We start from the raw sequence: 23,071 nt of genomic DNA, 5'->3' as shown, positions 1-23,071 counted from the left end.
AATAACATATTAACACACATAACAAATAATAATTATATTTGTTTTTATATTTATGATATTGTATTTTAAATTATTTTTTAAAATTATTTTTTTATATAAAATTTCTAAGATTTTTTATAATAATGTACCAATACACAACAACAAATAATAATTATATTTGATTTTATATAAAATTTGATTAGTTAAAAAGAAAAATCCGCATGTGCAGATATTCACCTAGTAAATTACAATACTTTGAATATATCAACGAACAACAGGGGCTTACTTTTGACGAATGCCTAATGTTTCTCTTATTTTCACGAAATTCAAAGAGACTTTTTGTGTGTACCTATTCTCACAAATGCCTGTTGTTTCATTGGTAAGTTCTAGTTAATCAGGTTAGCCGATTAAGGAGTCTCAGAAGATGGGCCAGAGCTCTCGTAATAGTATTACAATAGAGGCAAAAGTGTCCTGTGAACCAACAAACCATCAAAGATTTCGAATTCAGCACAATGTTAAATTACAAAGGTTCATTTAAAGAAAGAAAACAAAGACAAATTAATCTGATAAAGTAGAAAACAAACTTTGGAAATAATAAACAGGAGCTACGGCGTCGGTAGGTTGGAAGAGTAAATCATAAGATTTGGTATGCAAATCATATATCACCAGTGCGTCAGTGTATCACGACCTTGAAGCAACAGCTTGTTCTTCTCCAGAATTGCTATTGGTGACAGTGCAAACTCGGGTTCTTTAAACCAAGAATAAGTTTTGGTGAGGTCTAACCAACACACTTTCTTCCATGTCTTGTTGCCGCCTGAAGATTCCAACGACCATATCTCTTGAGTGGGCCAGTTTTTTCATAGATACACTCAAGCGATTATCCAGATGCACATGTTGACGGCACGAGGGTCAGGTACATGGGCAAAGGGAGCTTTACAGACGACATGAAAAGTTTCGGTGTGAAGATCAAAAGATAAAACCTTGGTTTCTTCACACTCGGTTAACCAATAAAGTGACCCATCCAAATACACAGGATCAGGGAAAGCATTTATCCGATAAGGAGAAGCAGGGTGAACGTACCTCCAAGCGTTAGTGCTAAAGTCGAAAACTTCGCAAGAAGTGGCGTTGTCTAGGCCAAATTCAAATGAATTACAAAGCCAAACCGGCTTGTATGTGCCCCTGAATTTGTCTTTACCGAACCCAAGCTTAGGATTTGTCCAGCTAAGCAGTTTTCTTGTATACAGGAGTTGTTGAACGCTAGAACGAGGAAAACTTTGCTGCCATCTAGTAGCTGGATTCACCACGATATTCGGCGTGTGGATACAGAAGACGCATATAAGACCGTCACAACTACCATGGCAAACCATGGTGTTCGGAGAAGGGAACGTAGAAACTATGGAAGACCCCAACACAATTCTCCTCCTTCGATCTTCATCTTGTTGATGATTCTCATAGATCACGTAAAGGACATCTGGACCTCGGGACTGCCTACGACGGATCAACTGTACTTCATGGAACCGTCGGGACTCGATTGTCAATTTCCAATTCTTGGATACAGACTTGAATCTCAGCAGAGACTTCACAGGAAGCCTCTCGAGGATGAGCTCTACCACATCGTGGGGTAGCAATTCCACACTAGAGCGATGTCTTTTCAATACCACACTCGAGCCATATCTTTTCAACATTGTATCTCGTCTCTAATAAAGTTGAAGAGACGACTAGGACTTTATATTATATATATACACGAGCTGAGCATCTGATCAAAATACGACTGGGACTCTATATATAATCCGACTCGAGCTAGGAATTGGAAAAAAAAAAAGGGAAAACTTCAAGTCAGTTTCTCTTTCCATTGAGAAGAAAGGAATTCCAACAATTTAATCTCTATCGAAATAATTTAATCGAAATACTCAAAAAGATACATTACAGATTTCATCAAATCAAATATCCCAATAACAAAAAAAAATAAAAAAAACACACAGTGAGTACCTCAGACAATGATCGCATCAAATCCTTCCTCCTCCGGAAGACCAATCCTCAGGAATCGATTTCTCTCTCTCTCTCCCTCCCTGTAAAACAATTTTTACTCTATAGAAGTGTCGATGTCGATGCGGCGGTCCACACAGGTGGAGGTAGAGAGACAGAGATCTCACCGATTCTCTGACCAAGTTTGCAACCTCATGTCTTCTCCTTTTTCTTTTGTTTCTCTGTTGGGCTTTGATTTTCATTTGGGCTAAAAACCCATAACCCTTTTCTTTTCCACTATTAAAAACAAAGTAAGAAAATCCGTATATACTATTATTTCATTCTTTACGGAAAAAAGAAGTATATATCATCTAAACTCTAAAGTACAGAGAAAACAAGAGTCAAAGTAAACAGAGAATAAACTTTGAAAATAACAGACAGGATATCCAATGGTGGTAAGTGAATAACACGAAGTCGTAATAGATGGTCTAATTTTGGTCAATCATTCGTACAAAGACAGCGCCATTAATAGAAAAAAATGAAGCATCTTGCATCATCTTTAGAGTTAGAACCGTGGCACTTGACTTGACCCCCTTCACTATAACAACATTTGGACCTTTCTCTTGATAATTTAATGCTCACCACACCATCACAGCGTCATCATTCAACTCAAATCTCTATGATCTCTTAAATGCTTCATTTAATACTGAGATGTTTGCTATATATTGATCTGTTGGGGTTGTGTTTAGTTTCTTTTTAGGAAAGATATTAAGAAAGCAAAAGCTATATCCAAAATTTGGAAGTTTCTGTTCTTCAGAGGCTGGGACTGAAGCGATGGGACTTCATGAGTGCATGAGTCATTTTGTTCTTGTTCTTGTACTATCTTGGCTCTTGTCAAGTGTCTGTCTTGCTCAGGAAAGAGCTTTCTTTTTCGGCAACCTCAGTGATTCCGAGACGATAGTCTCCAGCTTTCGCACGTTCAGGTTCGGTTTCTTCAGCCCTGTTAATTCCACAAGTAAGTATGCGGGTATATGGTACAACAGCATTCCTGTACAAACTGTGATATGGGTTGCTAACAAAGATATGCCGATCAATGACTCCTCTGGCGTTATTTCGGTATCTGAAGATGGAAACCTCCTGGTCACGGATGGTCAGAGGCGTGTTCTGTGGTCAACTAACGTCTCTACTCAAGTCCGAGGCAATTCTAGTACTGTCGCAGAGCTTTTGGATTCCGGGAACCTTGTGCTAAAAGATACAAATAACGATGCATATCTTTGGGAGAGTTTCAGGTATCCCACTGATTCTTGGTTGCCAAATATGTTGGTTGGGACAAACGCAAGAAACGGAGGAGGGAACATCACAATAACTTCTTGGAAAACCCCTTCAGATCCTTCGCCCGGGAGCTACACTGCTGAACTAGTTCTTGCTGCATATCCAGAGCTCTTCATTTTGAACAACAGTAATAGTAATGCTACGGTGTGGCGCAGTGGCCCGTGGAACGGCCAGATGTTTAACGGTTTACCAGATGTGTATGCGCACTTTCTCTACAAATTCATAGTTAATGATGATACCAGTGGATCAGTCACCATGTCATATGCTAATGATTCGACTTTAAGATACTTCTACATGGATTATAGAGGATCCGTGATCCGGAGAGATTGGAGTGAGGCTAGGAGAAACTGGACGGTCGGGTTACAAGTTCCTGCAACCGAGTGTGATATTTACGGAAGATGTGGCCAATTTGCTACCTGCAATCCCCTGAAAACGCCACCTTGTTCTTGCATTAGAGGGTTCAAGCCAAGGAACCTCATAGAGTGGAACAATGGAAACTGGAGTGGTGGATGCATAAGAAGGGTCCCTTTGCAGTGTGAAAGACAGAACAATAATAGGAGTGCTGATGGGTTTGCGAGGCTGAGGCGAATGAAATTGCCTGACTTCGCAAGAAGATCCGAAGCTAGTGAACCAGAATGCTTAAGGACTTGTTTACAGACATGTTCTTGTATAGCTTGTGCACATGGCTTAGGTTATGCTTGCATGATTTGGAATGGAAGCTTAGTTGATTCGCAGGTGTTGCCTGCTAGTGGAATGGATCTTTATATCCGTCTTGCACATTCCGAAATCAGTTAAGTGTTACTCCTTAACTTCTCTCCTATTACCTTAAAGATTGCAGCTTTACTAATTTTGTTATTTCCTGCCAACTCTCTATTAGAAAAGCCGGACAGACTACCGGTTATAATCGGTACATCATTAGCAGGCGGTATTATTGTTCTGGCAGCTTGTGGTCTTTTGGCGCGACGGATTGTCATGAAGAAAAGAGGTTGGAATTTAATTAAGTTTTGTTTGCTGTTTATTAGCATTTTGTGTTTTTAGTTTCGATAATATCTTGGATTCATTCTCAGGGCGAAAGGAAGGAACAGATGCAGAGCAGATTTTTGAGAGAGTAGAAGCTTTAGCTGGTGGTAATAAAGGAAAGTTGAAAGAGCTACCGTTGTTTGAGTTTCAAGTGTTAGCTGCAGCGACTGATAATTTCTCTCTGACAAATAAGCTCGGACAAGGCGGTTTTGGTCCTGTTTACAAAGTAAGTATGACTTAAAACAGGGTTATGGCAACAAGAATTATGTTGACTTTAATCTCTAATGCAGGGTAAGTTGCAAGAAGGGCAAGAAATTGCTGTGAAGAGACTGTCACGAGCATCTGTGCAAGGGCTTGAGGAACTTGTTAATGAAGTAGTTGTGATTTCTAAGTTGCAACACCGGAATCTGGTGAAATTACTTGGTTGCTGCATTGCAGGAGAAGAGAGGATATTAGTCTATGAGTTCATGCCCAAGAAAAGCTTAGACTTTTACCTATTTGGTATCATATCACTATATTTCTGTTTTCAAACTCTGTTCCAGTGTTAACACCATTGTCAATTAACAGAAACTAATGTGTTGTTCAGACCCAACCAAGGCAAAACTTCTTGATTGGAAGACTCGGCTGAACATTATCAATGGAATATGTAGAGGTCTTCTGTACCTTCACAGAGATTCTAGGCTGAGAATCATTCACAGAGATCTAAAAGCCGGCAACATCTTGTTAGATGAGAATCTGATCCCGAAAATATCTGATTTCGGGTTGGCCAGGATTTTCCCAGGGGATGAAGATGAAGCAAACACCATAAGGGTCGTTGGAACATAGTACGTAACTCCATTCTTGCCATATGTTACACCTCTTTTTATAAAAGATAGTGATATAACCGAGAAAATAAATGTATCGTGCAGCGGTTATATGTCACCAGAATATGCAATGGGAGGACTGTTTTCAGAGAAATCTGATGTTTTCAGCTTAGGAGTGATACTCTTAGAGATTGTCAGTGGAAGAAGAAACTCAAATTCGCCTCTTTTAGCTAATGTATGTCTAGCCAACTCTACTAAGTTTCTCCTGAAATTGTTATCTAAAATGCCTCTCTGTTTTGTAGGCATGGTCAATGTGGAACGATGGGGAGATAAATGGTCTGGTAGATCCTGTGATCTTTGACCAAGTCTATGAGAAAGAAATACAGAAATGCGTTCACATTGGGCTTTTGTGTGTGCAAGAATATGCTAACGATAGACCAAGTGTTGCTACAGTGTGTTCGATGCTCAGCAGCGAGATTGCAGACATTCCAGAACCGAAACAGTCTGCTTTTATATCAAGGAATGCTTTTATACCAAGGACCGGTGTTTCAGAAGCTGAGTCCTCTGAGAACAGTGACCGTAAAGCCTCTATCATCGATGTCACTATCACTGATGTCACAGGACGTTAAGAACCCGCAAAATCAGAAGTGTATGTGTAATTTGCGAAACTTTTAAAGAGTTGCCAGAGGATATATCATCTATTATGGTTTAGGTCTCATACATGTAGTAATGTACAAGTGCTTTTTTAAAAAATATAACAAATTCCCACTGTACGAAATCAAATTATGTAAAAAACTCAAGAATCATCATCTCTTAAAAGAAAAATCTTTTAAGCTTTTGCTAGTCCGTATAGGAGGAAGTTCAACAGATGTAAGAACAGGCTTCTTTTCCGAGCTTTCCTGCGAAAGAGAATGATGTGTGGAAGTTTCAGCTTCTTGGCGTTGAGACTCAGGGTCCCAAAACTGGTGGCCGTCATGATGATCAGAGTATCTAGGAGAAGGAGAATTCGGGAAACTTTCAACGCTTCGTTTGTTGAAATTGTGAAGAAGATGGATTGGAGATGAGCCATGAGTTGGTGTAGTTGGACGGCTAGAGTAAGGTGTGGTTGATTCAGAGTGTCTTCCGTGTTTTGTCTGCTTCTTTGCTGTGCGGTGCCAATTCTTTAACGCCGTGGCTACTCTTTCCTTAAATACTGTTGGCTTCATCGTAGTACCCATCTACACATTTTTTTTATGAAACACAATGTCAGAAGAAAAACTAAGATCCGTCATTGAGCTCACTGCAAAAGTTATGTGTAGTACCTGAGTAACAAGAGCATAGAGTGGAAGAGTCACATAGCTGCAAAGTATCTGTACAACAGCTCTGCAAGATTGAATAGAAAAATAAAAATAAATGTCTAATTCTTTTTCCCTGGTTTTCTCAGAATCAACAGTTAAGTTAATGTAAGCTTACCCAACTACTATTCTAATGACCACATCTGCATTGCTTTCATGGAAACAATTCTTGAGATTAAATTCATACTGCAGATACCAAAAATACATGATAACAATTAGTACGGCTCCAAAAACAGCTATGTTTGTGAAAGAAAGTGACATCTAATGACCACTTACCGTACTCCAGGCAAAGAAGGCAAGTTGAAATGCATTCTGCAAAAAGTGAAGGTTTTTGGTACTTCATGAGTTTATTATACAGTTTGGAGAAAAATCCAAAAGAGGATAGTAAAGGAAAATGATTCGTACCGTGAAAAGAACCAAATGGATTAGGAAAAGGATGAACCGTGGGCGACCAAACCAGAAGAGATCATCACCAGGCTGAACCACTGGTGCGCCTCTCACAACATCGCCTTTCTCTTGGATTCTTAGACCCAATTTGGTTATAATGACTTGAAGCTTTGTTCCAACTATTAGAATCACCTGCAGATTACATTCATTCTGTTAAACAAAAAAGGCGGCAAATGGACAAAATGGAAGAGATGTTTATTGGTTCAGTAGTTTTTTTTGTGCTTACAATTAGTGGAATGAATGGTAACCAGAGGTAAGAGCGTAGCCCATTTGTATTGGTCAAGAGGAATAGAACGGCGACAAACCAGATAACCGGACTGCATAAAGTAAGCATAGATTAAGACAAACATTTCCACACTGGATTTTTCAGAGATTATAAAATGTCACTAAGTAGATCCAAACCTGATTTCAACGACGGTTTTGAAGTCTTCTTCTAATGATCTCTGAATATACTTGCGGAAATCGAAACTTCTTTCGCTCCCAGGAGCCAAATGCGCCTGAAAAAAAAAAGAGTAAGTTATAGATACATTTTCTCCAGAGATAAGTATTAAAAGTAATATAACTGAGTTTGTTATGCTGGTTAGAGGATTGGTTGTCTAGATATAAACAGTGTACACATTTAGTAAACACACACAAAACATTATTTTAGCTCTCTCTCTCTGTCTTTCATGCTTATTCTCTTCATCTTCTACGTCTGATTATATAACTGTTATAACAACCAGTAGACAAAACAAAGCAAAAAGATCACCATAAATTCCATACCGTGATGAAACCATGCCGCAACGCTAAGTAATCAACTTTGGTGACAGAACCAAAGAACTGTCTGAAAAAACACACAATCCATAGCGTAATACTCGTCTTGCTCCAGAAACTGAGATGTCTTCGCCCGAAAGATGTGTCCCTAGCAAACCTAAACCTCTCGGGGTCTGCATAACAAGAATGCCATTATCAGTAAGTTTCCTGTTTCGGTCTTTTAAATCTGTTATCAAATACTCGATTTAATAGTACATACCGTTAGAATACTGATATTCTATTGTCTTCGTCTCATTCTCCCACTGCTTCCACCTCCTCATCTGCATAACTCAAGAATACTAAAAAATCAAATCTTTTTGCACTAACAATCTTTCTTGATTCTCTAGCCACTGCAGAATTCACAAGAACAGTTACTTACCTTAGTCTTTCCGAGAGCATAAGTAACAATGCAGTAAATAACATGAACAACCGCGAGCACGAAGATGAATATATGCAGCTGGTGGATTCCATAAGCAGAGACAAAAGCCACTTTCCCCTGAGATATATCCATCAATCAAAAACAACATTAGAGGATGATTAAAAAATCGGAGAAATATTTGGACATATGTGTGGGAGATTTATTAGCTACCTTGTCTGCGCATTTGTCATAGCCTTTGGTGGCTAAACTTCTTCTAGGGATATAAGATTCAGCTAACTCAAGGAGAAGTCTTCGACCCGATTTTTCACCATCGTCATCTTTTTTTCCGGTGTCTTTCTTGCCGTACTTTTTAGCTTCTTCCTCGGCGCTGCAAGGGTGCATTGATGATGCAACACTCTCGGAGATGCAGATATTTGAGATTGGTGTTTGTGCAATTGTGAGGAGTAGTGATATGAATCCCAACAGCATAAGCTCTGAATAGCAACAAAAAAAATCAGTTGTGTTTTTAAATTAATAAGCTTGTTAAGGAATGAAGTTAGGTAGCAAAAGATGTTTTTTTGTTTTTGGGTTTGGTGCTTTCAATTTTACCTGCTTTGACCTTTTCAAGCGCTTCATAAAGAGCCTTCTTGTGCTTCTGTTTAAACCACTGTCAATTTAAAAGGAAAGAGCAGAATTTAGGCATAAGAGAAGAAGAACTCCATCTAAAAAGAGCAGAATCAGGACAAGAAAAACATGGTTCAAATATATAAGCACAACATAAAATGAGCAAGAAGAAGATCTAAACAAGAAAAAAAGAAAAAATATGAAAGCAAAAGAAGAAACAGAGCAAGAGCAAGAAACAGAGGAATCATAGAATTTCAGGAAAATGAAGAAGATGAGGAACAAGGAGAAATCTAAGGGACTTACGGTTCCAATTTTGTGAATCGAATGTTCAAGTACAATCGAAATGAATAGTAAGACGAAGCAAACCACAGCGACTGCCCACGTAGAGGTCTGCTCTAAAGTGCGCTCTTTTACTGGATCCGCCATCAGAGCTCAGTTTTAAGAAAGAATTTAAAAAACAAAAAATCCCCAAATGACTCTTTCCTTTCCAGAAATCTGGTCTTTTAATATATATAATAAACACAGAGGGAGAGACACAGCGTTTCGTGTTCTTCTTTTACTCTCAAGTTTTTCTTTTTAAGCTACACGATTTTGAAAACAAAGCTAAGTCATAATATAGAGGAGCCATGAGACGGCGAAAGAAGGAAGAAGGAAGGAGAAGATGAAGATAAGAACCGCCAATGAGAGACTGTAAACTAAAGGCGACGTCTTTTTTAGAAGCTTTCAATGTTTTGACTTTCTAAATTGTTCATCACGTGACGACTTCTCAATTATCACCGTGTCTTATTATTACTTTTGGGTACTTTTTCCTATTTATTATGATTCCTTTGGCCTTCTGGGTCAATCATGTTTTTTGTTTTCATTTCACTTCAGCTCTTTTCGAATTTTGGCTGGCAAATAATTTTAATTTTTTCATTCTGGGTTCTACTATTTGTTTTTATATTCTAGAATATAACATTTAATTCAGCTCGGTTTGCTTTTTTTACTGTAATTAGCTATAAATGAAAAGAAAAATAATAAAACTTTAAATTTGATTCGTTAATCGTTTAGTTTAGTTTTATCTTGTTTTTGTTTTTGTTTGGGTATCTTATTCTTTCTACTTTGGTTAAAGCTATTTCAAATGGCTACTTATTATTTATATAAATAATGATAACATTACCATAATGGGATCTTGTTGGAAAGCTCGCACGCTTATATTTTCTTTTACCTATTCCCAATTGGTTTCAAAATTTAATATACTAATCTAAGTAATAAGATACTCGATGAAATAAATCATAAATTATTAGACACTCTATAATATATAAGTACTAACCAACTAATATTGGGCTAATGGTGGGAGTTAGTTTTTTCCAACAACAAAGAGTAATCTAATCATTTAGTGCGATTTTTCTATGAGAAATATATTCATATCCCGACGGAAAAACGTAAGCCTAAACCCAAAACTCTATGAGTCGATTAACAAAATACCAATTAAAAAAAATGGTTTTGTTAAGTGGGAAAATGTCGTGAAATTAGCTGACTTTCCATTACCCATCGATGTTTATTCTTGATTGTATATAACCCTAGTCTAAATTAATGCCCCCACAAACTGTATACAAGGATATATATATAGAGAGATATTTTTCAGATCTCCGGTAATATCTTTAAAATAACAAGTGTGGTGCTTAATTGACATGTGATTAAATAATGAGACTGGCAGAAGAAACATCTAATATGGACTGCAAGTTGGCATATATATATATATATATATATATATATGTACACATATATTTGAATATAAAAATCAGATCATGCTGACAGAATACTGAGGAATCCATGATACACATTAACTTACAGCTTTTAATTTCTTCTTCGTCGATATTCGTTTATAAGTTAAATTAGACGAGATCTGTCATTTGCCTATGTTTCTGATACTTAAATTCTTATTGCATGTATGAAAAAACTATGGCGCGTGGATTATTGTGAATAACAGTGCATGGTTGAGCTTTTTAAGCGTTTTAAAAACAGATATAAGAGTTACACAAACTGTCGGAAAATTATGCGTAAACAATTATATATACGAAAAAAAGAAAAAATATTTGTTTATTAACTTTTTGAAATCTTTGCAATTGTATCACTAGTCACAGAGAGTTAGAAATATACTAATTTAATCAATGAACATTTAATGTATATAAATATTAAGAAAAAAACGTATTTTGTATATGTGGTCAATTGTTGTTGAGGTGTAATGTTTGATCAAGAAGATCGAATGGAAATGGTAACCTTTGGTCAACAAAAAAAAAATGTGAAGACGTGTTAGTCACCAGGCATGACTTGATCGAGGAAACCTGATTAAATACATTCTTTTTCTTTATAACCGAGACATATCAACTTTATAACCGAGACATATCAACTTTATTTTTCTTAATAATGGACGTTCTAATTAACCATCGCTACTCGAGACCGAAACATATCAGTTACATCCTTCTCTTCACTTCAGACTTTATATAACCAATGGAAAACAAAAGAAAAGACATTATAATATTGTTAATTTTAATACACAAACCATCAGACCAACTTTAAATTTTCGTTTTATAAAGCTGGGAAAAAAAAACAAACTGAACCAAATGTTCAACGGACCAATCCAACTAAACCCGAAATTCGAACCGGAAATTATCAAAGTTCGTAAAAACCGAATTGAACCAACCCAAGATATGGAATAGCCAAACATTCATTCATTCTAAAAATCCAGAATTTTGAAATCAAATCCTCAAACCCCCAAAATCCAAATTCAGAAACCCTAAACATTTTCTGTTTATCTCAGTCACCGGTAGAAATCATCGTCACGCACATTTATCCCTCCACCTACCTCTCTTTTTACCTTTCTCGGCTTTCTTCGGTTGCATCCTTCTCCTTTGCATATTCTTTGGGTTAGTGTCGATTAATCGTCAATTGCGCGATTATCATCCAGTTTTCCCCAAAATTAACAACCTTTTCCTATCAGTTACTGAGAAAAATGGACCCATTTGCTTCTGTGGTGGAGAAAGTGAAGGCCTTTGCGAAATCGAGCCAGGACGCAGTTTCCCGCCACTTCGGTTTCCATGAGAATCCTTCTCGCCAGAATCCGGTATCTTCATCCACCCCTCTTTACTCCTTGTTCTTGGATTCGGCCTCTTGAGTTGAAATGTTATGTAATGGGTCATAGAAAATAAATATAATTGAGCTTTATCCAGTTTCTCTTTATCCAATCTTTAGTTTGAGCTTCTGCACTGTTGCTGGACCAAAACAATTCAACTATGTTTCTGCAATGTGATTCATAAAAACGTGATCTTTGACCTTAAGTAAATTTGGGTTGGCTGGGAATTTTGGTCAGATTGAAATCTTGAAGCGATTGCAACGAGAAGCATTCTCGGATCTGATGAAACTTAGAGACAGACAAGAGAAAGTGGAGCGAATCGTTTCCTCGTATAAGCTATCAAAAGGAGGTCCGTTCCAAGAGACTAGCACCCATGTGAAGGGTGAGGTTGATGTCCTCGGAGCAATGTTGCTAATGGGAAACACTGACGAGGAGAGTCTCAATGGACTCGATAGAGAAGGAGTGAGACCTGGCTTGCTTTCTAGGTTCATGTTTGAAACCAGCCTCAGGGAGACAGATAGGCTTGTGGCTGAGCTCGTTGCTGGATACAAAGGGGAAGGAAATCACAGTGATGTTTCAGGGAACCAGCTTTCTTTAGCCAAAGTCTTCTACAAGGCAGATATTAATGATTGGTTCTCTGCAGTCGCTATTCCCGTTGGCGCCCATTTCAGAGACATTGATGCTGCTATTGTGTCTTCTTACCAGGTATCTGCCAATTGTTGCAAATTTTGTTTCTGTATCAGTTGCGTTTTTGCTTTTCCATTCTGCGTTCAAATTGATTGGATCATCTTAAGCACAAAAGGATAAATAATTGAGATCTCAATATTCTTTCACTTTCACATTGATCTATGTGTTACTTTATCAGAGCAACCTCACCGGTTTTAAAGTTAGAAACTTTAAGCCATGCTATTTCAATGGTTTCCTTTATGCTCACTTTTATCTCTGTTGCCAATAGCACTTTAAATTCTTCTTCCTCGTATTTTTCATAAGTTATCATTATTGATGAAGCTACAAATACAACTATCTTCGTCTTGCAGGGAATGAATCTTACAGAAGTTTCTGAACTTGGACCACCTCTTTTAAACCAACATAATGGTAGTGCCATAGGGTTAACAGTCAGAAAGTCAAACGTCACAGCTTCACTGGCACAATCCATCAAAAACCTTGAAGTTGAGCAGGGTTTAAATGCGACGAATCGTTGTTTCAGAACTTTCGGACAAGTAACCTGTCACATTCTAGGAGGTGTAAAACTATCTCTTCTGGGCTGTCATCAAATTTTGACACCATCTAACAACCTCCATTCTGCTGGAGCCATTACAGTTCCAGTAAGTTTCCTAAGGCGACGTATTGCCATGGAGCCTGAATCATCAACACCGCCTTTAGAGATGAGCAGAGGCACGAATCATGTGTCGTCTGGTTCCATTGCTTTGAAGTTAGACTCTCTAGTGGACGAGTGTACGAGAATCGGGGGATGGATTGAAATGCAGAACTCAAGGGAGAAGCAAGTAAAATGGTCAATGTCTATTACAGACAAACCAGAGGATGACGTGGGCTGGGGCATGAGCGTTGGGGGAGTCGTCGATGGTTCAAGAAATCATGATCGGTTTAAGGTGGAATTTCATCTGAAATTCAACATAGGCAATCGGTTTAGCTTAAGTCCAGGTATTGTTTATCTCACAGATAGTAACGGAAGAACCATAGGTCCTATGCTTCAGTCTCACTGGTCTCTGTGATCTTAATGCTACTATTTCCATGTACAGTCATAGTACCACCATTGATTCCATTTTTTTAGAGAAATTAATAGTCTTATGCAAGTTGTTGTTTATTATTGCCTATCGTCTCTCTTTAAATTGCCGTTTTCATTTACTAGTTTATTCCATTATTTATTGATATAGTACACAAATTTTCTTATTTTTTTTTACATGGTAACAGATGACATAAGCTTGGGAAGACTTCAATAATTAGTATGTCACCATTGCAACTTACATTCTTAAGTTTACGTGAAAGAACTAAACAAACTTTCCTAACAACATAGCAGTCATTATAATAGGTAGTATGTGACTTTACAAAAGACAAAAATAGTCAAGTTGATCATTAATTCATGATCATGTTGAGAGCCATGAGGACCTTACATTCTCGCCAACGTATAGACTTGCTTCTGTCGAAGTCAATGCCCCTCTACTCACGACTCCTTTGATGCAACAGTTTCCTATGAAGACCGCCATGGCAAAATGGTAATTTATGTACCCTTTCTATATATCCACCGACGTTTGAGCCAATTAGACTTTCTGAGAATACGAATTTTTCCGCTATCCTTATAAGAGTGTCGTTTTAGGTGTTAGTTTTGAATTTCATTGGTAATGGTAACTAGAAGAAAAATTATGGTTTCTACATTGGCATAGTCTTGCATTGATAATCTGTGATACTCTTCTAAGATATTGCAAGTAGGAGAGAGGAAACTGGAGCTTGTACAACAACATTTAAGGAATCGCTGAACAGATTTAAATAGGCTTCCGAGTTATAACTGTTGATAAACATTCATTGTTCACAAGATCCAAAGTATTTGTGTGGATCGATCAATTAGTTCTATATTCTGTATTTAGCTACTCGCGCAATAAACATGAAAATGATTGTGTAATTCTCGGAGCTCAGAGGCCAAAGCAAGTTCTCTATGTAGATAGGTGGTGATTTATAATGTGTTACAATCTAGTGAAATATAGTAATAGTATCCGCATTGTTACTATAGTACAAGTAAAATTTGATTTACTTAAAGCTTTACCAAATATTTAACTTCACGTTGCATTTCATTTGACCAAAAATCGAATCTTGTGTTCCACATAATATTTGTTCATGAAATGACCTTATCTGTAATATTGTAATCACACTTTTCCTGATTTGATGGCCCATGACTAGTCTCCTATCCTCTCTCTTGTCTCATTCTCTCTAGCAAAAACTTTTCAGCTTTCACATTTTCCGGGAAAGATCTCGTTACCTCGTTTAACTGCATTTCGTCCATCACAGTGAGCCCTAGGCCCAAATCACTGGTAACCCAACAACAAATTCCAAAACCATTAGCTACCCACAAAACCATTTGCGAACCAATCCGGTATGGAATATCATGGTATAAACAGTTCAACCCAAATCCTCACACTTGAAAGGTCAAAAACATTGTTAAAACACGTGTTTCATTTTATTTGTTATATATTTCTGTAATCTGCGAGGAAACTAAGTCCAAGTCTACTCAAAAGGTTAAAAGTAATAATGGCCCCATCAAAAATAGCACTCACGCAACTAGTCCTCCCACTTTCTTCGTTCCATCCCAAAATTTCTAAGAAAAGTCAATATTGGTGGTTTATTCCACTCTCATTACTAATTGGGTAATTCAATGAATCCACCAAACATTATTACTCCTCCTCGGTCGGTCCACAGAACAAATCTCAAAACATTTTCTAAGTCTTCTCACAGAGACAAAGAAGACTACTATATTATTATTATTTTATGTCTCTTGGATGAGAATCTTCCGATAGAGAAACAACATAGTACACAAAAAAATGGAACCAGTTATGGTGTTTCCAGTAAACACAAGTCGTCGTTTTGTTGTTGTTCTTCTTCTACTTGCAGCCTTCTCTTGCTTCTCTCCGAGACTCTGTTCTGGCGAAGACAGAATCACGTTCTCGACTCCGATCAACGACTCAGAGACCCTTCTCTGCAAAAGTGGTATTTTCAGGTTCGGTTTCTTCACTCCTGTAAATTCCACTACTCGGTTACGTTATGCTGGGATCTGGTACGACAAGATTCCAATTCAAACTGTGGTTTGGGTTGCTAACAAAGACACTCCCATCAACGACACTTCCGGTGTTATCTCCATCTCCGACGACGGAAATCTCGTGGTTACCGATGGTCGAAACCGCCGTCTATGGTCCACGAACGTCAACGTAACAGTGGCTTCAAATGCTACTTGGGTTCACCTTATGGATACTGGAAATCTTATGTTACAAGATAACAGAAACAACGGTGAGATTCTGTGGGAGAGTTTCAAGCATCCTTACAATTCTTTCTTGCCAAGAATGAATCTTGGGACTGACGGTAGAACCAAAGAGAACCTAAGGCTTACTTCTTGGAGAAGCGATCAAGATCCTTCAACAGGGAACTACACAGCTGGTCTTGCTCCTTACACGTTTCCTGAGCTTCTAATATGGAAGAACACTGTTCCACAGTGGCGTAGCGGTCCCTGGAACGGTCAGGTTTTTATAGGTTTACCGGATATGGATTCCCTTCTGTTTCTTGATGGGTTTAACCTTAATAGTGATAACCAAGGAACGGTTTCAATGTCTTATACCAATGGTTCTTTCATGTATCACTTCAACTTGGATCCTGATGGAGCTATATATCAGAGAGATTGGAGTACTTCTATGAGAGGTTGGAGAATCGGTGTAAGGTTTCCATCGACACCGTGTGATGCATATGCAAGATGTGGTCAATATGGGAGCTGCCATCCCCGGGAAGATCCGCCTTGTAAATGCGTAAAAGGGTTTGTGCCAAGGAATAACACAGAGTGGAATGCAGGGAATTGGAGTAATGGATGTGTGAGAAGAGCTCCATTGCAGTGCGAAAGACAGAGGAATGTAAGTAGTAATGGTGGTGGTGGTGGTGGTGGTGGAAAAAGAGATGGGTTTCTGAAACTGCAGAAGATGAAAGTACCAATCTCTGCGGAACAGTCTCTAGCTAATGAGCAAAACTGTCCTAAGGTTTGTTTAGATAACTGTTCTTGCACGGCTTATGCTTATGATAGAGGAATCGGATGCATGCTTTGGAATGGTAACTTACTTGATATGCAATCATTCTTGGGAAGTGGCATTGATCTTAATATTCGACTTGCGCATTCTGAACTCCGTGAGTAAAAACCTCTACTAGTCTCACTTGTTTTCCTCTCCTTTCAATTTTACTTAACTGACTTATGTTTTCTCACCAAATCTTGTAGAAACACATGGCAAGCGAGCTATAATGATCACAGCACCAGTGGTAGGCGTTGCATTTGTTGCTGCGGTCTGCGTTCTTTTAGCATGCAGGAAATTCAAAAAGCGTCCAGGTTAGAGTTTTGTTCACTCATTGATGATATTGATAGTTTCAGATTGTTCCTTTTTAACATAATTTGTTTCCTTTATCTCCTTAGCAGAACCACAGAAAGATAGAAGTGCAGAGCTATTGTTTAAGAGAATGGAAGAACTTACAAGTGGTAATGAGTCTGCTTCTAACCAAGTCAAGCTCAAGGAGCTCCCGCTCTTTGAGTTTCAAGTGTTAGCTACATCAACCGACAACTTTTCTCTCAGAAACAAGCTCGGGCAAGGCGGATTTGGTCCTGTTTACAAGGTAAAGCATCAAAGAAGAATCCTTATGAAACATATATATGTGTATATAATCTCATACTAATTGATTGGTAATATTGTCTGCAGGGAAAATTGCCAGAAGGGCAAGAAATTGCAGTGAAGAGGCTCTCACGGGCATCGGGGCAAGGACTAGAGGAACTTATGAACGAAGTGGTTGTGATTTCGAAGTTGCAGCATCGGAATCTTGTGAAGTTACTTGGCTGTTGCATAGAAGGTGAAGAAAGGTTGCTAGTCTATGAATATATGCCAAAGAAAAGCTTGGATGCATATCTATTTGGTAAACCTATCACCTCTGTTTTTCACTCTGTTTTTTTTTTTTAACTATTTGGTTGGGGAAGAGAAAGGTAAAGATTTTGTTAGCTTCTCTCAGACCCATTGAAGCAAAAGATTCTAGACTGGAAGACTCGGCTCAACATAATGGAAGGAATTTGCAGAGGTCTTTTGTACCTTCACAGAGATTCAAGACTGAAGATCATACACAGAGATCTAAAAGCCAGCAACATTTTGTTAGATGAGAATCTAAACCCCAAGATATCTGATTTTGGGCTTGCTAGAGTTTTCAGAGCGAATGAAGATGAAGCTAACACAAGAAGGGTTGTTGGAACGTAGTAAGTATCCACTCACAAAATACATAACAAACATTTGAAAGTTGGTTTATCATAACCAATATGAATGAAATTTTTGTTTTTTGCAGCGGTTATATGTCACCGGAATATGCAATGGAAGGTATCTTTTCAGAAAAATCAGACGTTTTCAGCTTGGGGGTTATATTTCTAGAGATCATAAGTGGGAGAAGAAACTCTCACAAGGAAGAGAATAATCTGAACCTTTTAGCTTATGTAAGTATGTGCTAATTAGTGTTTAGTAACTTACGTTCAAGCTTTTAAGCTTACCGAAAATTTTGGTTTTGTACAGGTGTGGAAGCTGTGGAATGAAGGTGAGGCTGCTTCTCTAGCAGATCGAGTCGTCTTTGATGAGCGTTTTGAGAAAGAGATAACGAAATGTGTTCAGATTGGTCTGTTATGTGTGCAAGAAGTTGCAAACGATAGACCGAATGTTTCAACAGTGATTTGGATGCTAACTACTGAGAACACGAACCTCCCTGAGCCGAAGCAGCCGTTTATAGCAAAGAGAGGAGTTTCTGAGGCTGAATCTTCTGACCAGAGCAGTCAAAAGGTCTCTATCAACGATGTGAGCCTCACAGCTGTAACCGGACGTTAAGCTCAAAAAGCCAATCTATATGTTTATATAATATAGATACGTTTTAAGAAACTCCTATGTTTACAAGTTTTGATATTCTGTAGAGGTTTAATGGTTAAATTAAAGAATAAGAGATGTTTTTGAGAGAAGTTATGTTCAGATTCACCGATTACAGATTTGGTATTATTCACTGATTCTGGTATTATTAAAACTGAGCTATGTTGATAGGTTCAATAGATTCTAGTAGTGAAACTTGAGCTACACTTAGATGGATTAACTAACCTGGATGAAGAAACTGAACCTGAAAGAAGAGGAGAAAAACAGAAACGACCCGTGTTCTTGAGAAGCCACAGCAGGTTTTGTCTTAACAGAATCTAAAACACTATTGTGGTTTGCTATATGTATTGAAACAAACCTGGATAGTCAATAAGATCAGCTTTGACTTTTCATGGATTCATTAAATACACAACAACTTTGACTTTTCTGCAGAAAATTATTCTTCTGAAGCCAATATGTTTCCTCTACTTTGTTTTGGTTTTTAGCCGCCATGATTTTAGTAATTAGTAGCTAAACAAAACCACAAATACAAAGAGAATCCCAGACATCTATACCCTCTATAGTTGTTCAGTTGTTCTTAGTTTGTTTGTGTTTCCTTGTACTACTTCAAATTCTTTTAATTTAAGAAAACCCTTAATCAAAAAAAAAAAAAAAAAAAAAAAACACAATGGTGAAGCTGGGGGAAAACTGAAAAACAGGATTAAAATTGTGGCGGTTGCAACTTGACAGAGTACTGGCATTTTAACTTTTATGTGAGAATTAAACACAAATTCTTAAACATAGTACAGTCACTACAGTAGTTAGCATGTGACTTTATAAACGACAAAGAAAACTCAAGTTGATCATCAATGATATGACCTTACACCACTCAGAAACCTACAAAATCTGTAGACTTACTTCTGTCCAAGTCAAATGCCCTTTTTCTTAGGACTCATGTAACACTCCACCACAGAACAAATTTTCGTTGAAAGAATAAGTACATCATTTTCTAAGTCTTCTTATCGAGACAAAGACGACGACTTTATTAATTTACCTCTCTTAGAGGAATATCTTACAAAGAGAAACAACAAAGCAAAACTGGAACCATTCGTTTTCAACTAGTTATGGTGGTTTTACTGAGCAAACGTCGTCGTTTTGTTCTTCTTGTACTTGCAGCATTCTCGTTGAGGCTCTGTTTCGGCGAAGACAGAATCACATTCTCGACTCCGATCAAAGATTCAGAGACGCTCCTATGCAAAAGTGGCATTTTCAGGTTCGGTTTCTTCACTCCTGTAAATTCCACTACTCGGTTACGTTATGTTGGGATCTGGTACGACAAGATTCCAATTCAAACTGTGGTTTGGGTTGCTAACAAAGACACTCCCATCAACGACACTTCTGGTGTTATTTCGATCTCCGACGACGGAAATCTTGTGGTTACCGATGGTCGAAACCGCCTTGTATGGTCGACGAACGTCACAGTACCAGTGGCTCCAAACGATACTTGTGCTCAGCTAATGGATACTGGGAATCTTAGGTTACAAGACAACAGAAACAAAGGTGAGATCCTATGGGAGAGTTTCAAGCATCCTTATAATTCTATGTTGCCAAGAATGAATCTTAGGACCGACCCTAGAACCGGAGAGAATCTAACGCTTACTTCTTGGAGAAGCTATGTAGATCCTTCAACAGGGAGCTATACAGTTGGTCTTGTTTCTTTTCCGTTTCCTGAGCTTCTAGTCTGGAAGAACAATGTTCCAAAATGGCGTAGCGGTCCCTGGAACGGTCAGGTTTTCATCGGTTTACCGGAAATGGATACCCTTCTGAATATTGATGGGTTTAACCTTTTAAATGATAACCAAGGAACGGTTACATTGACCTATGCTAATGATTCTTTCATGTATCACTTTAACTTGGATCCTGATGGAGTTATATATCAGAGAGATTGGAGTACTTCTATGAATGCTTGGAGAATCGGTGCTAGGTTTCCGTCGACATTTTGTGACGCGTACAGTAGATGTGGTCCATACGGGAGCTGTCATACTCGGGGAGATCCGCCTTGTAAATGCGTAAAAGGGTTTGTGCCGAGGAATAACACAGAGTGGAATGCAAGGAATTGGACTAATGGATGTGTGAGAAGAGCTCCATTGCGGTGCGAGAGGCAGAGCAATGTAAGTAGTAATGGTGGTGGTGGTCGTGGAGGAAAAGGAGATGGGTTTTTGAAACTGCAGAAGATGAAAGTACCAGTCAATGCGGAACGGTCGCTAGCTAATGAACAAGCTTGTCCTAAGGTTTGTTTAGATAACTGTTCTTGCACGGCTTATGCTTATGATCGAGGAATCGGATGCATGCTCTGGAGTGGTAGCTTAGTTGATATGCAATCATTCTTGGGAAGTGGCACTGATCTTTACGTTCGACTTGCGCATTCTGAACTCAGTGTGTAAAAATTTCTACTAAGTCTCACTTGTTTTCTTTTCCTTTCAATTTGAATTAGTGACTTATGTTTTCTCACCAAATCTTGTAGAATCACATAGCAAGCGAGCAATTATTATCACAGCACCAGTGGTAGGCGTTGCATTTGTTGCTGCGGTCTGCGTTCTCTTAGCATGCCAGAAATTCAAAAGGCGTCCAGGTTAGAGCTCTTCTTTACTCATTGAAGATAGCTTCAGATTGTTTATTGAATCATGATTTGTTTGCTTCATTGATCATTGCCTTAGCAGAACTAGAGAAAGATAGAAGTGCAGAGCTATTGTTCAAGAGAATGGAAGCACTTACAAGTGGTAATGAGTCTGCTTCTAACCAAGTCAAGCTCAAGGAGCTTCCGCTTTTTGACTTTCAAGTGTTAGCTGCATCAACCGACAACTTCTCTCTCAGAAACAAGCTCGGACAAGGCGGATTTGGTCCTGTCTACAAGGTAAAGCATTAAACAAGAATCCTTCTAATAAGAGATATGTGTATAAATAATCTCAGACTGCTTAAGTGTCTGGTAATATTTTTGTTCAGGGGAAGTTACAAGAAGGGCAAGAAATTGCAGTGAAGAGGCTCTCAAGGTCATCGGGGCAAGGATTAGAAGAACTTATGAACGAAGTGGTCGTGATTTCAAAGTTGCAACATCGGAATCTGGTAAAGTTACTTGGCTGTTGCATAGAAGGTGAAGAAAGGTTGCTAGTCTATGAATATATGCCAAAGAAAAGCTTGGATGCATATCTATTTGGTAAACTTCCCTCCTCTGTTTTTACCGGGATGATTGAAGAGGAAGCTAATGACTTTGTTAGCTTTTCTCAGACCCATCTAAGCAAAAGATTCTTGACTGGAAGACTCGGTTCAACATAATGGAAGGAATTTGCAGAGGTCTTCTATACCTCCACAGAGATTCAAGATTAAAGATCATACACAGAGATCTAAAAGCCAGCAACATTTTGTTAGATGAGAATCTAAATCCCAAGATATCTGATTTCGGGCTTGCAAGAGTTTTCAGAGCGAATGAAGATGAAGCTAACACAAGAAGGGTTGTTGGAACATAGTAAGTATCCATTCACAAAATACATAACAAACAATTTTCAAATTCGGTTTGATTATAACCAATGTGAATGACATTATTGTTTTTGCAGCGGCTATATGTCACCGGAATACGCAATGGAAGGTTTATTTTCAAAGAAATCAGACGTTTTCAGCTTGGGGGTTATATTGCTAGAGATCATAAGTGGGAGAAGAAACTCTCACAAGGAAGAGAATAATCTGAATCTTTTAGCTTATGTAAGTATGTGCTAATTAGTGTTTTTTAACTTACCGTCAAGCTTATAAACTTATTGTATATTTTGGTTTTGTACAGGCGTGGAAGCTGTGGAATGAAGGTGAGGCTGCTTCTCTAGCAGATCCAATCGTCTTTGGTGAATGTTTTGCGAAAGAGATAACAAAATGTGTTCAGACTGGTCTGTTATGTGTGCAAGAAGTTGCAAGCGATAGACCGAATGTTTCAACTGTGATTGGGATGCTAACTACCGAGAACACGAACCTCCCTGAGCCAAAGCAGCCTGCGTTTATAGCAAAGAGAGGAGTTTCTGATGCTGAATCTTCTGACCAGAGTAGTCAAAAGGCATCTGTCAATGATGTGAGCCTCACAGCTGTCACAGGACGTTAAGCTCAAAAAGCCAATCTCAGTCCGTTTATATATTCATATATATGTTTTGTGAGACTCCTATGATTAACAATTTGTATCATTCGGCTTATGTTCAAAGGTTGGACTAAAGAATAAGAGATGTTTTTTTCAGAGAAGTTACATTCAGATTCCATGATTAGAAATTTTGTATTATTACAACAGCTAAAACACCTTATGAAACTAATCAGATTTATGGAGTTAACTAATCTGAAATCTGAAGGAGAAGTAGAATAAAAAAAAAACGATCCAATGTTCTTGAGAAGTCTCTCTAGCTTTTGTCTGAGGGAAAGAATTTAAACTATGCATATGGATTTTGTTTTTTGGTATGCTATATATTGAATCAGATCTGGATAAGATCGAATTTGATAATTGACTACCAACTTTGACTTTTTCTACAGACTATTATTCGAGTGAAGCCAAAAAAAATCAACAGATGCCAAAACAGAGTAACAACTAGCTATAAAGTAAAAGTCATTCTATAGATTACTCTTAACATATATATTAGTTAAGTACTTTTTTT

The 23,071-nt window shown here is 38.1% G+C and overlaps 6 protein-coding genes and 1 long non-coding RNA gene across 10 annotated transcripts; 4 read left to right on the top strand and 3 right to left on the bottom strand.

The window, feature by feature from the left end:
* Positions 1–458: 458 nt before the first annotated feature.
* LOC18993750 (F-box protein At1g11270) lies at positions 459–2,132 on the bottom strand. The gene is given in 4 exon segments (XM_024151951.1): positions 459–827; positions 829–866; positions 869–1,779; positions 1,969–2,132. Coding segments are annotated over 3 exon segments (1,020 nt in total). The 5' UTR covers positions 1,665–1,779; positions 1,969–2,132; the 3' UTR covers positions 459–641.
* Positions 2,133–2,778: 646 nt separating this feature from the next.
* On the top strand, positions 2,779–5,728 carry LOC18993749 (G-type lectin S-receptor-like serine/threonine-protein kinase At1g11300). Of its 2 annotated transcripts, none has more exons than XM_024151949.1 (7): positions 2,779–4,066; positions 4,199–4,261; positions 4,344–4,522; positions 4,587–4,797; positions 4,883–5,120; positions 5,205–5,334; positions 5,402–5,728. In XM_024151949.1, the coding sequence occupies exons 1-7, from the start codon at positions 2,779–2,781 to the stop codon at positions 5,726–5,728; spliced, it is 2,436 nt and encodes an 811-aa protein (XP_024007717.1). The 2 variants fall into 2 exon arrangements, with proteins under 2 accessions (XP_024007717.1, XP_006417369.1); XM_006417306.1 differs by having other exon boundaries at positions 4,154–4,261.
* A 53-nt stretch (positions 5,729–5,781) lies between these two features.
* On the bottom strand, positions 5,782–9,335 carry LOC18993748 (MLO-like protein 2). Its single transcript, XM_006417305.2, has 13 exons — positions 8,958–9,335; positions 8,640–8,697; positions 8,262–8,524; positions 8,052–8,168; positions 7,893–7,953; positions 7,643–7,806; positions 7,283–7,377; positions 7,107–7,197; positions 6,839–7,012; positions 6,710–6,745; positions 6,552–6,619; positions 6,401–6,461; positions 5,782–6,316 (listed from the first exon to the last, which is right to left on the bottom strand). Exons 1-13 carry the CDS (start codon positions 9,078–9,080, stop codon positions 5,906–5,908), a joined length of 1,722 nt encoding a protein of 573 aa, XP_006417368.1. The 5' UTR covers positions 9,081–9,335; the 3' UTR covers positions 5,782–5,905.
* A 2,068-nt stretch (positions 9,336–11,403) lies between these two features.
* LOC18993747 lies at positions 11,404–13,913 on the top strand. 2 transcript variants are annotated; one of them, XM_024151950.1, is made up of 5 exons: positions 11,404–11,760; positions 12,007–12,474; positions 12,807–13,431; positions 13,702–13,733; positions 13,820–13,913. In XM_024151950.1, the coding sequence occupies exons 1-4, from the start codon at positions 11,650–11,652 to the stop codon at positions 13,728–13,730; spliced, it is 1,233 nt and encodes a 410-aa protein (XP_024007718.1). In that variant the 5' UTR covers positions 11,404–11,649; the 3' UTR covers positions 13,731–13,733; positions 13,820–13,913. The 2 variants fall into 2 exon arrangements, with proteins under 2 accessions (XP_024007718.1, XP_006417367.1); XM_006417304.2 differs by lacking the exons at positions 13,702–13,733; positions 13,820–13,913 and having other exon boundaries at positions 12,807–13,574.
* A 1,267-nt stretch (positions 13,914–15,180) lies between these two features.
* On the top strand, positions 15,181–18,544 carry LOC18993746 (G-type lectin S-receptor-like serine/threonine-protein kinase At1g11330). Its single transcript, XM_006417303.2, has 7 exons — positions 15,181–16,662; positions 16,751–16,858; positions 16,946–17,139; positions 17,223–17,433; positions 17,527–17,764; positions 17,851–17,995; positions 18,072–18,544. Exons 1-7 carry the CDS (start codon positions 15,321–15,323, stop codon positions 18,375–18,377), a joined length of 2,544 nt encoding a protein of 847 aa, XP_006417366.1. The 5' UTR covers positions 15,181–15,320; the 3' UTR covers positions 18,378–18,544.
* LOC112083872 lies at positions 16,627–18,728 on the bottom strand. Its single transcript, XR_002897954.1, has 3 exons — positions 18,639–18,728; positions 17,001–17,128; positions 16,627–16,824 (listed from the first exon to the last, which is right to left on the bottom strand). It is a non-coding gene; the product is annotated as an uncharacterized LOC112083872 (long non-coding RNA).
* Positions 18,729–19,483: 755 nt separating this feature from the next.
* LOC18993745 (G-type lectin S-receptor-like serine/threonine-protein kinase At1g11330) lies at positions 19,484–22,673 on the top strand. 2 transcript variants are annotated; one of them, XM_024151948.1, is made up of 7 exons: positions 19,484–20,828; positions 20,917–21,024; positions 21,110–21,306; positions 21,396–21,606; positions 21,678–21,915; positions 22,004–22,148; positions 22,225–22,673. In XM_024151948.1, the coding sequence occupies exons 1-7, from the start codon at positions 19,517–19,519 to the stop codon at positions 22,531–22,533; spliced, it is 2,520 nt and encodes an 839-aa protein (XP_024007716.1). In that variant the 5' UTR covers positions 19,484–19,516; the 3' UTR covers positions 22,534–22,673. The 2 variants fall into 2 exon arrangements, with proteins under 2 accessions (XP_024007716.1, XP_006417365.1); XM_006417302.2 differs by having other exon boundaries at positions 21,113–21,306; positions 22,225–22,644.
* The last annotated feature ends 398 nt before the right edge of the window (positions 22,674–23,071 follow it).

Source organism: Eutrema salsugineum, unplaced genomic scaffold, assembly GCF_000478725.1.
Source record: "Eutrema salsugineum unplaced genomic scaffold, Eutsalg1_0 scaffold_5, whole genome shotgun sequence".
Classification (NCBI taxonomy): domain Eukaryota; kingdom Viridiplantae; phylum Streptophyta; class Magnoliopsida; order Brassicales; family Brassicaceae; genus Eutrema; species Eutrema salsugineum.
The sequence above is the reverse complement of the archived record's forward strand: the minus strand, read 5'-3'. Positions and strand labels throughout refer to the sequence as shown.

Excerpts from the sequence above, each read along its gene's own strand:
- LOC18993749 (XM_006417306.1), top strand. The coding sequence starts at position 2,779 with ATGGGACTTCATGAGTGCATGAGTCATTTTGTTCTTGTTCTTGTACTA. Across the intron at positions 4,523-4,586 it reads GTTTTGGTCCTGTTTACAAA|GGTAAGTTGCAAGAAGGGCA; the intron begins GTAAGTATGACT and ends TCTCTAATGCAG. Across the intron at positions 5,335-5,401 it reads ATTCGCCTCTTTTAGCTAAT|GCATGGTCAATGTGGAACGA; the intron begins GTATGTCTAGCC and ends TCTGTTTTGTAG.
- LOC18993747 (XM_006417304.2), top strand. The coding sequence starts at position 11,650 with ATGGACCCATTTGCTTCTGTGGTGGAGAAAGTGAAGGCCTTTGCGAAA. Across the intron at positions 11,761-12,006 it reads ATCCTTCTCGCCAGAATCCG|ATTGAAATCTTGAAGCGATT; the intron begins GTATCTTCATCC and ends AATTTTGGTCAG. Across the intron at positions 12,475-12,806 it reads CTATTGTGTCTTCTTACCAG|GGAATGAATCTTACAGAAGT; the intron begins GTATCTGCCAAT and ends TTCGTCTTGCAG.
- LOC18993746 (XM_006417303.2), top strand. The coding sequence starts at position 15,321 with ATGGAACCAGTTATGGTGTTTCCAGTAAACACAAGTCGTCGTTTTGTT. Across the intron at positions 17,140-17,222 it reads GATTTGGTCCTGTTTACAAG|GGAAAATTGCCAGAAGGGCA; the intron begins GTAAAGCATCAA and ends TATTGTCTGCAG. Across the intron at positions 17,765-17,850 it reads AGAAGGGTTGTTGGAACGTA|CGGTTATATGTCACCGGAAT; the intron begins GTAAGTATCCAC and ends TGTTTTTTGCAG.
- LOC18993745 (XM_024151948.1), top strand. The coding sequence starts at position 19,517 with ATGGTGGTTTTACTGAGCAAACGTCGTCGTTTTGTTCTTCTTGTACTT. Across the intron at positions 21,025-21,109 it reads GAAATTCAAAAGGCGTCCAG|CAGAACTAGAGAAAGATAGA; the intron begins GTTAGAGCTCTT and ends TCATTGCCTTAG. Across the intron at positions 21,307-21,395 it reads GATTTGGTCCTGTCTACAAG|GGGAAGTTACAAGAAGGGCA; the intron begins GTAAAGCATTAA and ends ATTTTTGTTCAG.
- LOC18993748 (XM_006417305.2), bottom strand. The coding sequence starts at position 9,080 with ATGGCGGATCCAGTAAAAGAGCGCACTTTAGAGCAGACCTCTACGTGG. Across the intron at positions 8,525-8,639 it reads GCTTGAAAAGGTCAAAGCAG|AGCTTATGCTGTTGGGATTC; the intron begins GTAAAATTGAAA and ends GTTGCTATTCAG. Across the intron at positions 6,620-6,709 it reads CCTTCTTTGCCTGGAGTACG|TATGAATTTAATCTCAAGAA; the intron begins GTAAGTGGTCAT and ends TGGTATCTGCAG.